We start from the raw sequence: 13,074 nt of genomic DNA, 5'->3' as shown, positions 1-13,074 counted from the left end.
CCCGTGAAATTACGACGCTGGAAAAGATGGACCAGGACCGTCCCCTGGCAGCCCATAAGCGGCGCTTGGCGGTCCTCCGGGGTCAGCTACGAGCGCATAGGACGAACAAGGCGGAACGGGCGCTACTCGCGCTCCGACAGCGTTTCTACGAAGGCGGGGATAAAGTGGGCACTGTCCTCGCGCGGCGCTTGCGTACGCGGGCGGCCAAAGCTCACATCGCAAAGCTGCAGGGGTAACTTGGGTGACCACTGAATCTGCGAATATTCAAGCGTTCCACGACTATTACTCCTCTCTTTATGTGGGGGACCCGCCGGAGCCCGCATTGATCTCGGCGGCTCTGGATGAGTGTGATTGGGAACCACTGAGTAAGCACCACTCTGAGCTTCTGGAGGAGCCTATCACACTGGAAGAAATAGCGGGCGCTCTGAGAGACCTCCCATTGGGCAAAACCCCTGGGCCCGATGGGCTCCCGGTGTCGTTTTTCCGTACCTTCCTACCGCAGTTACAGCCGTACCTACAACAGCTATTTAATTCGTTTGCGGAATCGGGAGGGCCGTCTCCAGATATGGCGATGGCTGAGATCGCCCTCATACCAAAGCCAGGGAAAGATCACACCCTCTGCTCCTCTTACCGGCCCATAGCCCTATTGAATACAGACCTCAAACTGTATACCAAAATTCTTGCCAAGCGACTCGGTGCCCACTTGCCCCACCTCATTGACCCGGACCAGGTGGGGTTTATACATCAACGCCAGGGCGCGGACAATGTACGTCGCATAGCCCACATTGTAGGGAAGGCCAGACATTGGGGGATCCCGGCTTGCCTCTTGTCACTCGACGCTGAAAAGGCGTTCGACCGGGTGGACTGGGCGTTCCTCTGCGCAGTTTTACGGAAAATAGGGCTTGGACCTAAGATGGAGGCGCGCATTATGGCTCCCTATGTCTCCCCAGCAGCTAGAGTGCGAGTGAATGGGGGGCGTGGGAAAGTGAAAAAATTTGGTTCCACATGGACAGGGCAGTCACCTGTCGCCCGATTTGGGACCATGCTTGGCTGCCCCGAGCGGCGCGCCACCGCAGCGCATACATGGCGGTTCCCACTAAGACGGTCCTTGAGATATGGGACAGGGTGGCAGTCCGCAGGGGCCTCACATCTTTCCCCTCCCCCCACACCCCTATAGCTCGCAACCAGCAGTTCCAGCCGGCCTGCCGCCCGCCCTACTTTGAGAACTGGACTGAATCCGGTTGTAGGACGATTCAAGACCTCTTTGTGGGGGGGGAGTTCAAATCCTTCACACAATGCCAACGAGAGTTTGGACTGACGGAAAAGGACAAATTCCAATATATACAACTTCGGCATTGGGTGCAGGGCTCCTCCCTGGCGCAGGCGGCCACACGGCCCTACACTGCGTTTGAACAATTGGCACGCACATTTGGCACTTATCGGGGCCTCATCTCCCGAATATACAAAGTGCTTCAGCATACACAGCGTCTTGGTCCCCACCCATACCAACTACGATGGCAGAACCTCTCTGGCTCAGGGGTTACTCCTGCTCAGTGGACAAGGCTCTGGAGCGATATTCCCAGAACTTTTCATAGCATACCCCAACAGGGATCGGCTTTCAAGGTGATGACCCAATGGTATTATACCCCTGTCCGGCTCCAGAAGATGTTCCCCAAGGTGTCCCCGCTCTGTTGGCGCTGCACGCAAGCGTTGGGCGACTTCATCCATGTTTGGTGGACGTGTCCGCTTTTGACTACCTACTGGAAGGAAGTCCTCAGCCACATCAAGAGGGTGCTGGGCTACCCACTGCCGGAGTACCCGCTCACGATCATTCTGGGCCTCCGGCCAACGTCAAGGCGGGCTATGACGGGCCGTGATTGGCATTTGAGCCTCCACATGCTGGGTGCATCAAAGCAAACAGTAGCGGTATATTGGAAGAAGGCGGAGACGCCTTCCATTAATGTGTGGTTTACCCGCCTATGGCAGGTGGTGGCGATGGAACTGCTCACGGCCCGCCTTCAATTTAGGGAAACCAGGTTCAGGACCCTTTGGGAGCCCTTGGTGGACCACCTGGGGAGGATAGAGCATGCTAGGTTACAGCTGCCGAGACTGCGGGCCCTAAAGTTGTTTGATGATGGGATTAGCCCGACGGCCCCGGGGGCATACTGGAGGTCCGCAGGGCACCCGCCCTTCTCATCGGAGGGCTCCTAACTCCAGATGGCCGCGCTATGGTTTTACTCCCCCACTGCATTGTTGCATATCACCTCAATGGTACTATGGGCCTCCGGGAGACAACATGCCCAGGTCAGGAGAGATAAGCCGAGTAAGGGCAGCGAGGCCCTGTATTCCCTGTCCCCCCGCCAGTCTTCCCCCCTCTGCCTCCGGCGCTCCCCCCCTCTTCTCCCGACTCTCCCCCCTTCTGTTTTCTGGTTTGCCTTTTTTTTTTTTTTCTCTTTCTTTTTCTTTTCAGGATTTATAGAGGTTGAGTGATGCGATAGCGCCATGGTATCACAGAGCGGCAGCACTACGCCAGCCAGCCCAGTCCTCTTGAGGGTTGCGGGTTGGACCGGGAATCTCGCAATGCACTGTAAGAAATGTATATATCATGGCGAACGAAGCTAATATAAGCTTAGAGAGTAATATCTACTTGTCTTGCGCAGGGTAGTGATAGCCACAGGATTTGGAAATGTACCCTCCTGGCTTGGTCTCGTTGGACCCCCGTTAAAGACTAGACTGCACTACTAGCTACACTTGTTATATCTGATTCCCAGGCTGGTGCGAGCGCGTCTAAAGGCATGCTCGGGGGTGACAGGCACGCTAGGTGCGACACACTGAGTCGGGGTGCGGCCGATGGGGCAATGCTACAGGTGTTTCAACGATTGCGCATGTTGGGGAGATGGGGGGGCGCAATGTCCGGAGGGCGGGGGGAAGATTCAGTGTATAGAGTAAGCGGCTAGAACTTTGTTGTGAGGTATATGAGATATGCTCTGTTTTATTGCATTTGCCTCATGAAACTATGCTTTTTCTGCTGCCGGCCACAGTGGTTGTAGGTGCACAGCTGTGTATTTTGATTGATCTCACCTCTCAATAAATAAAAAGTTGGTTAAAAAAAAAAAAAAATGTAAAATAAACAAAGAATTAAAGGTAAACATATGTGACATCAATTAGCTTGAAGCACATTTTACAATCACATTGTAATGTTTTAAATTGTGCAATGCTTAGTTAATTAAATATGTTTTTGGACAAATTTTCACACGTCTTTCTTACAGTTTCACTACTAGGAAACACACGTTTTGGTTGTATTAGAGAAGCAAATAATTTCTTTGGCAAGTTGCCTATTTTAATGCATTTGAAGAGGTCCCTTTTCTCATTTTTATCTCATGAGAAATCTTAATAAATTGTCTGAAAACCACCTTACCACTGTACTGTTTTGATATTTTTTATCACTTTGGAAGTTATGATTCACCTAAATCTAAGAAAGGTAAACAACATATTTTTAGGCATATCCTGGGGTAAATTAATAAAGGGGGCAACCATAGGCTAACCTCTTTTTGCCAAGTGTTGCCTGGCATAAGATCGAGGGCCCTATTTCAAGTTGAGCAGATTCGGTCATCTACCAAAAAGTGTCGTATTTGAAGTACATTGATGTTAATCATCAGCTAAATTTGGCGATTGGGAAATATGCCACTTTTTGGCTGATGCTCAGTTCTGCCAAACTCCAAATTTGTATTTATAAGATCCTCCTTTAAAGCTCTATTTGTTTAGGAGATTTTATCACAGACTGATCAATAGCCAGTCGATTCAAGATTACGGGTGGCATGGTGAAGGACGCTGCAAAGCAGAGTTTCGGTCACTCCCTACATCAGTGTAGATCAAGCTAGTACCGCTTGGATGCTGATGCGCATATACCACTGCTACAAATGTCCTGCCAGCATTAAGTTTCAATGGAAAAACTAAAGGATGCACAGGTCTGGCAACCCATAATAGGTGCTGTTTGTGTCATTTCTTTTTACTGAGACCATTGCCAAAGAAATTCATGTTATATTATAAAGCATAACTTTTGAACTGAGGTCTCTGAACCAGCCGTTATCATAAAAGACTGCTCAGGTTCCTGCAGCTCTTTGAGATTAAGGAGTTTAGAAGCCAGTAGTGTCAACTGAAGCACTGCACAGTTTTGTTCACATTGTTCTTATTTACCATTTTGCTTTGTTTCTGTGGCACCCAGTAGGATATTATGCTACTGCCAAAGCTTTGCTAGAGATGAAACCAGTTTCCTGCATGCTGGATTGAATTTGTAGGAGAGGCTGTGCAGGCACAGTACACACATACAAAATCACTGAAGATAGGTTTAGGTTCCAGGTGACTCCCAGTTACTTTTCATGCATTTTCCTTGATGTCATATTTGATTTGTATGGAGTGATTAGTCACAGTTTGAGCTGGTTGTCTTTATTCTTGCTGCTGAGATGGTTCACTTGAGAGTATGAGCACCAACCACTATGAAGTAAGACCTTCCATCTAAATTGTATTAATACCCACTCTTCTGGGGATTCCTTGTAATATAGTGTCAATGTTGGATTGCTAACCATTTACTTTGTCAGGATTCCTCTCCAATTCAGGGCAGGAACTTTGAGCAAGGCGGTGAGACCGGTGCCACCGCACCGGGTGCTGGCTTCCTGGGGGCGCCGTGTTTGCAAGTTTATAATGTTTATGAAGCACCTGCTGCAGCGTTTCTTTCCTCCGGCAATTACCAGGCCTCACAAAAATGTCAAGTTAACTGGTGTGATTAATTATCTTCCTGGAGAGAGATCAAGAGATCAGCATTTTGTACAGTTGAAGTTTTGACTTATGTGTAGTTAGGGCAGAGGGTTGATATGCCTGCTCCAAAGAACGTGTACCAAGTAGATTAGAGTGCATATAATGTAAACAGATAAGCAGGTTACTGCTTTTAAAAGAGACATCCCTTTATTTGCACTTTATAACTTAAAGTCCTAATATTCAACAGTGAGCTATTAACTTTCATCATAGAACTGCATACACACTGCAAAGTATACATTAGAACATTGATCAATGTTGCATAAAGGGTTAATTTGGCTAGAAATCGATTCTTATTATTAAAGAAAACTCCCAACTATGCTGTTTTTTTCGACTCTGAGTTTGTGCTTCTCTAAACTAAGCACTCTAAAACTATACCGTCTACCAGTATGGATGACATGTGACTCCTTCACTTTTAGTACTTTGGTTTATGTAACATTTCCTATACACTGATTTACACACATATGATTGATTATCTCTGTGTGTAACATTATGTGTGTGATGCAAAGTGCTCGGACATCCTACACTGGTATGAGTGGCACTATATAACTAATTCAATGCATCTGAGAGAGTGTGGTTATGGAGACTTGGTCACTGTTAAAGGGTGCTAGTGAGAGAATCCGTGGTGGAGGTGGTCATTGGGGGGGGGGAGCAAACAAACATTGTCGCACAGGGCGCCACCACCACTAAAGCCTGCCCTAACTTTGAGGCTAACCTCAGTCTTTCCTGTTTATCTCAAATTACATTTGTAATGAGCACCACAGTCTGACGAGGCTCTCTACGGGAAAAAGGGCAAGGTGAAGTAAAGAGAGAACTCTATGTGTCACAGCCCACCGACCTCTGAAGCACTGGCTGGTGGAAGGTGTTCGGCTGGAACCATTGGTCAGCAGTGAACTGACTGATAACCTCCATGATTCTATAGGACAAGGTACCATCAATCTAAATATACTTGTTTACAACAGGTAACAAAGTCTTGTGAATATCAGTATCACTTTCTTCTTTTGATTGGGATTGAGTGAACTGCTGTCCTCTGTAGCAAGTTAAAATTCAGTGTCAGGATGACTTTATTCTCAGACAACCTATATCTAAAAGAATAGTTTTACCAAAAATCATTACTCACTGGTCATGAAATAATTGACTTGCACTCCGTCCACTGTTAGCACAAAACTGGTATTTATTGAAAAACGTTCATCTTAGAAACCGCAACGCATTTTATCCCACAAGATGTAATCATGCCTAAAAATGCCTTTTCACTTTCTTTCTTTTATATTTTCGCCGTTACTACTAACAACATTTTGTGACAGAACCTACAGTCTCTTTCCAAATTTCATCAGTTCAATCTTTTTCTGGTATTGTTGCAGAATATGTGTGTGTTAACAAATTTTCAAAACAAGAGTTTTCTAATGAATCCATTACTTTATCAGTTGCCAGTCACAAATTTTACAAAGCATGATATCTTTTTTTCTTATGTTTCAAAATAATGGACCCATCTGAAAGGAGAAAATGTATTTGATGTTTGACTTAAAGATTCTGGTATGAAAATAATCTGTTCCAGTTTGTCTTATCCATAATACCCTGTAGTGTAAATATAAATCTTGTTATATTTATTGCAATTTGAATTTTGATCATTCCCCTTGACAACTATATTATTTATAATTCCAGGTACAATAATAAATTACTCTTCCACTAACCCTCATATTATGAACTGTCATATTAGCTGGATAGCTACATGCATCTCTGCTTCTAAATTGTGCTCATGGGTTTGTGGAATGTCACATTTTAGAAGGAATCTTGATTCCAGTTCTAATAGCTCTCCTTCCTCTTTTTTTGTTTATTCGTGTTTGTCCTGTGATTGATAAGGTTTGGAGTTACCTCAGTGGAGTTTCTGTGGGATACATTTGACCTTTATTCTTTATACCACATACATGTTCTAATATTCTTTAGTTTACATATTGTGCTCCCAATTTAGGGGCATATTATCAACAAACGGCGTTAAAATTATCGCCGCTTTAGCGGCAGAAAACTGCCGCTAAAGCGGCGATAATGGGCTTGATAATATGCCGCAGAGAATTCCCATAGAAGCCCATGTTCTGGTGTCAACATGGGCTTCTATGGGAATTCTCTGCGGCGGCGATAATTTTAACGCAGTGCTTGATAATATGCCCCATAGTACTTTGCGCGTGGATGTAGGTACTATCAAGGGTAATCATTTTTGCTTGGATGTCGATTACACGGTACTCTCACATCGAATTATTTTTCTAAACCAAAATTATATTCCATTATTCTCCAAATTATTCGTGGACTTCCCGTGTTTACATACCTTGCATGTTGAAAAGTTTGTTCCATGCATATTTAGCCAATTAGTTTGATCTATCTTATCTACGAAAAGGCTTTTCACCAATACATTTGATCAATTTTACCCTGGCATATATCATTGATGGATATGTCTTCAAAACTGTTCTTAGTGTATCGTCACTCTTGAATATCTACCAGTGGCTCTAAGAATGTATTTATTTTAGTTAAATTCTGTTATAGATTGCACAATATCTTTCTTCTCATCTTTCTTGTATAAGGTATGTGCTAACCGTTTTTTCAAGAGCCCTGTATAAATGATGTTACATTAATCCATCTGTGCTAACACAAAGGCCCTGGCCACCCATCCATGTGGTTGGCTTTAAGGAGTGACAACATTATCCTAAGCATGAAAAGTAATCATTTGCGGCCATTCTTCATGTTGAAGGTAATTCCCAAGATGGCTTGTTTTCTATGATGTGAATAGGACAGGACAAAAAGAAACTTATTGGGGCTGTCGCCCAATATAAGGATTTCAGTTTACATCCATTTAGGTAGAGAAAGCTGTCTTTGAGCTTGTGATGTTGGGGCCTGGACATTCACTGAGTGCCTACTGCTTCAGTTATAATAGAGATGTGTGTGAAAATGAACCTGTAGATCCCTAATATTTACACATATAGTTTATTTATGTCATTCTTGAAATGGAACATTCCTCTGACCCAATCCCACTTGGGGCCTGATTACGATGGCGGTGAACCAGACACCGGCAGGCTGCCAGTGGCGGGTTCACCGCCATCGTAAGACCATTCCCAGCCTGCTAGATAAGGATGGCGGGCAGTGTGCTGAAGGGCGGAAAGCCCGTCTGCCACGGGTCCGACAGAGGTAATCGTTACGATTGCCTGTCAGACCCGCCCGCATCCCTAGAATGGTGGCAGTGTCTAGCAGGCACCGTCCGCCATATTAGGATACTGCATCCCCGGCAGCCTTTCCATGGCGGATCCCCGTCTTGGAAAGGCTGGCAGGAATTGACTTTAGGGGCCCGTTGCCCCCCCCCACCCGTGCAAGGGCACTTTCATTTTGTACTTGGGGGGGCACCTATGGTGCCCTCCCTACATTTCCCTGCAGCATATGGCAGGCACGTGGTGCCTGCCACGTACTGCAGGGAAAAGCAAAACCTGCATTTTCACATTGCTGCGAGTGCTGCAGCCATCAGCACCTGCCGCAATGTTGAAACTGCCGTTTGTGGCTGCAGTGGTGGTGGCAGCATTGTAAGTTGAGGTGCGAGACCGCCGCCATATAGGCAGGCGGTCCCAATCCCCAGGACGATAGCAGACGGACTTAAGTCTGTCCGCCATCGTAATCCCCCCCTCGGAGTCTTTCATTAAGCAAAAAGAACTTGATCCACTCTAAGACATTTTTAGACACCCTGTCCATTCCTTGAGTCGATTTAGCTGGTCGACATTATCCATGATATCTAAAATATTTTAGTGGTTGATCGATGTCAGCGTGGCTTTTGTATGTTTTTATGGTGAAAGCAGGATCTTTTTCTGTCCTTCTCAGAGTCCTCAAACCTGACTGAAGGCTATGTAAGATGTACTTTGTCTCAATATATTCTTGAATTTGGCCTGTAGCCTCTTTTTAGATTTTGTTGGGATAATATGTGATAGAAATCAGTCAATATTTCAGTCAGATCTCTTAGGTTTGCCATTGGAGGAGCAGTACATTGTTAATTCCTCAATCAAGATAAAAGTTCTCCTTGTTTGTTTTGACTCTTCAATAATAAATGCTACAAGGTAAGATGTTTGAGCTCTTTTAACAAAATTTGGGTACCCTACCTTGTTGACATATGCTGAATTTATGTTTTTTAATATTAACATTGTTTATCATCTGAACTGTTAAAAGTATTCCCTGACCGAAATCTGGGACATACATGCAAGAAGACGCAGGTCTGCCTCTTGTCATTTTTATTACAGAGTCCTTTCTCTACTTTAGTAGAATGGTGGCTTTGTAGAAAGAGAAGAGGACGAAGCAATGCAGAGTGTGGGAAGAATCTGCATGGAAAGAGTGCTTCAAGGATTAGAGAGAGGGGCTTCACTGAAAGCAGAAACAGCAAGGAGATGCTGCACTATCACCTGAAAAATCTAATAATGTGATGATGGCAGGAGGTGGGAGTGGGTAGATAAGTCAATTGAGAGCTGGACCACCGCCTCTTTCCGGATCTTCAAAACAGATCTTAAAACCCTTCTCTTCCAAAGACACTTCTTTGAATAATTTGCCTCATCCCAGGGCATGACCCTGATTACCATATGTCACTCACGAGAGCTCAATTTTGTAAATATGTATGCTGTACTTGTAAACCCTAATTGTGCAACCTTTTCAAATTATTTAATCTTGAATGTATGCGTAACTTGTTAATCTGTAACTTTCACCATGAGTACCTCTAAGTAGTTTTACCTACTTCCAGGGTACTCTTCATTCTTTATGTGTACTTTGTTCTATTGTAAAGCGCTCTGACACCTATTGGTAAAGTTTGCGCTATATAAAAATACATAAATAAAATAATAACATTTGTTACCCTGTCAGGTTAGGGGTGCAGGTGGTGCACTGTGAGCCAGCAGGACTATAGGCCAACATATCCTGAGGGGTGATCCGTCAGTCTCGCACCAGTCCAACGTTTATGTTGTCCAACAAGCGCACAATTTTACTTGAGAAAATACGAACCATACAATACTACAAAAGCTCAAACATTATCTTGCGCCACATTACATCTAACACTGATCAGTTTCTCTTTCTGTTTTTAACCGGCTACTGAAAAACAGTCCCTCATTTTACTCTCGTTTTCTGACCTTAACCCATTATAACAAGTATTGTGTTGTTTATTTCTCTTTGCACAGGTTGTACAACTGATGCAGTGGCCTTTACTCAGAAATTGCATGTGCTACACCTTTTCAGTCATCGCGCTGATCATTGTAAGTGATGAATTGCTCTGTATCTGCAATGCATTTACCACTAAATGTAAGAGTTTATAATGTTGCACAAAACGCGGCCAGGGGAAACTTTTGCACAATTACCATCCGAACAGACCCAACGAGCTAACCATTAAAGAGGAATTTGGCTTTTTCAAAAACTTGCAGCCTTCCTGTGGGCACAACCTTTCCCTTGCTATCCTGCTGTTTCCTGTTGCTGGGCACTGCCATGCTCGGTCTTACAAGTCTCTTTTTCATGACCTCATTGTTGCTCTGTTGGCCCAGGTTGAGCAAAAATCTGTCACACCAAATAAACTATGAGGGGGCACTGTTATGCGGGTTCAGAGCTACATTATGGTCTAAAGAAGCCCATCCCATCACATTTCTTGTGATGTGGTCGCCAGGCTTACCTGAACCTCAAGAGCCAGGAGGCAAAACCTAAGAACTCATTATTTCAAAGACTGTCCCTGGAACAATTGCATAGTTTTTAAAGCGTTTTTAATTTCCCCCGTTGATAGGAAAAAATGCAGTCATCTGGGACTGAGAAGGAAATTCTGCCCTGGGATTGTTTATCCAGTGATGGAGGGATTTAGGTATAAAAAATCATTATGAAAGGAAAATGGAAAAAGTGCTAAAATATAATGAGAAGTGGTTTGACATCATTCTGGCAATATTAACTGCTATTTTCATCTTTTTACCGAAAATTATGATTTATGGGTTAAACTATGCTTGGCAGACCAGTCTCAGAACACTATGGAACCAGTAAGACATGCAGATCGAACCTGGACATCCGCCGATTCACTAGCCTTTTCATTATATTACTATACCAGACTATGAGGAAAGCCCTAAAAAATAGAACACAGTGCAAAACAACAAACCACAAACTGAATGGGTTTTTTTGTAGGTCGGAATATTATTTGAGATCCACAAATGTCAGCAATTGTAAAGAGCTTTAATGACTGCCTGAAATTCCTATGAGAAAAATATATATTTGCGTAATCTTTTGAACATTAGTGAGAACTAGGGGGCAGAAATCTCACTACTCAGGCGAGGTGCAAAGACTTTTGGCACCCAAGGTTATACATTTTAGCCCCCAGCACAAGGGTAACTTTGCATGTTTTCATGGACAATAAGGCAACACACCTCATGATGGTTTTGTAGTCAGCGTCTTAATCCTACCTTGCTCTGGGACAAATATGGGGCATATTACCAAGCCCCTATCGCCACCACAACGTCACTTTTTGTGTCGTTGTGGTGGTGATAGGGTCAGCGCCCTAGTACCAAGGCAGCGTTAAACCACTTAACGTGGCTAAAAGCCACGTTAAGTGGCTTAACGCTGCCTTGGTAATGGTGTCCCTTTCATGCTAAACTTAGCATGAAAGGGGGGTGCAGTGGGTTTTAAGTTGGGCGTTCCATCACAACACCTATTTACTTTGACGCTGCCACCTATTATCAAGAGAGGTGATAATAGGTGGCAGCGCCGATCTTAGGACCAGGAAAATCCTTGTCTTAAGGTGGCGAAACGAGGAGAAATGCTTCATTTCTCCTCGTTATTTGCCTTTTTTCATGTGTGCTGCCTTGTGCAAGGTGTGTTTATGTACAGGAAGGTGTCTCTTCCTGTACATAAACAAACCTTTTTTTAAAATGCCATTTTGTAACTTACATGTGTGATGCATGAAGCAGCACACACGTAAGTTACAAAATGGCATTTTAGGTTTGTTTATGTACAGGAAGGAACACCTTCCTGTACATAAACAAACCTCCCTGCTCGCAGACACCCTTGCACTCTGGTGCAAGGGTGCCTGCGTTGGCGTTAAGTCGTGAGACTTAGCGCCATCGCAGGGGGAAACGCCAGGCTGCACCATATCCTTGGTAATATGGTGCCGCCTGGCGTTTCCGAAGTGACGATGAGAGGCGTTAAGCCAAGGAGGCTAACGCCTCTCACCGCCACTTCCTAGATAATATGCCCCAATGTGTTTCTACAGGGAGGACATTCAGTCCTCTTTAAATCAGAGCTCATCCTTGAAATAATAATATTTGACGGAAATCTGCATAAACACCATCCCTGCCTATTCTTTGATTCTGGGATCAAGCTCTTGGAAGAGTCTCAAGTGTGTGATGTATAGATTACCTCGGACAGGGTAAAGTTGCATTTCCAGCACGTAAATAAGACTGATGCATCTTTGGCTATTTCTTACCCTCTGGCGTGGCGTAACTTTCTTTGGCAAATGTGGTTTTATGCCGATGGATTTTTCTGTATTTTCGCTATGTAGTAAGTAATTGCTCCATGTTGAAAAACAAGGTCCATTTTTCACCATGCAATGTTAAGAACACCATGAACATCTATAACATTTCCCTTTAAGGAATTTTGAAACCATTGGTATGTTTAGGGTAGCGAGATATCCTTTTCATTAGCAACGCCAACCTAAAAACAAAGCCTAAACACCAGTTTAAAACTTCAAAAGATGGGCCAGTTTGTTAGAGGGTTTTCCCCCCGCAATTAATGTGTCATTCTTTTAAACCGCGACATATACTAGAACTTCTCAAAATGTTGGGATGGTGTGTGAAAAAGGTGTATTATTTTCTCATAATATTCTAGCAAAGCAAACTAGCTTTCTCTAACTTTTAAGGAGTTGGGGTTACCTTTGTAAAGGTCATAACTTTTTTTATTTATTAATTTGTTTAATTGTTTTATGAGGCACTGATTTATGGCAGATACCCACTTCATAGACAAAAATAATAACAAACATAAATAATCTGTAAAATGTTGGAATGTTTGTGAATCGCATATGGATAACATTCATAGTTGTTTCAATAATGACCCCAATATATTAAAACTTCTATTTAACTTTTGTAGCTTTGCATAAAGTTTGAAATGCATGTGAAACGTTTGTAAATACCAACTGCTTTTTAATTTTCACAATACCACCTTTCTTAAAAATTAGAAAAAGCAGACAAAATATACTTAAAATAGCACCCGTAAGAAAGAAACCCAATCAATTGA

General features: G+C 43.7%; 1 protein-coding gene across 4 annotated transcripts in view; it reads left to right on the top strand.

Annotated features, from left to right (window-relative positions):
- The window catches only part of LOC146799096 (sodium/potassium/calcium exchanger 4-like), a 937,744-nt gene that overhangs the window by 593,086 nt on the left and 331,584 nt on the right, over positions 1-13,074 (top strand). For all 4 annotated transcript variants that reach the window (XM_085628040.1, XM_085628039.1, XM_085628038.1 and 1 more), the window contains one exon: positions 9,999-10,073. In XM_085628040.1, coding sequence (XP_085484166.1) covers positions 9,999-10,073 — 75 coding nt within the window. The remainder of the gene's footprint in view (positions 1-9,998; positions 10,074-13,074) is intronic.

This window comes from Triturus cristatus, chromosome 9 (genome assembly GCF_964204655.1).
Source record: "Triturus cristatus chromosome 9, aTriCri1.1, whole genome shotgun sequence".
Classification (NCBI taxonomy): Eukaryota; Metazoa; Chordata; class Amphibia; order Caudata; family Salamandridae; genus Triturus; species Triturus cristatus.
This window is presented reverse-complemented; position numbering and strand designations above follow the sequence as displayed.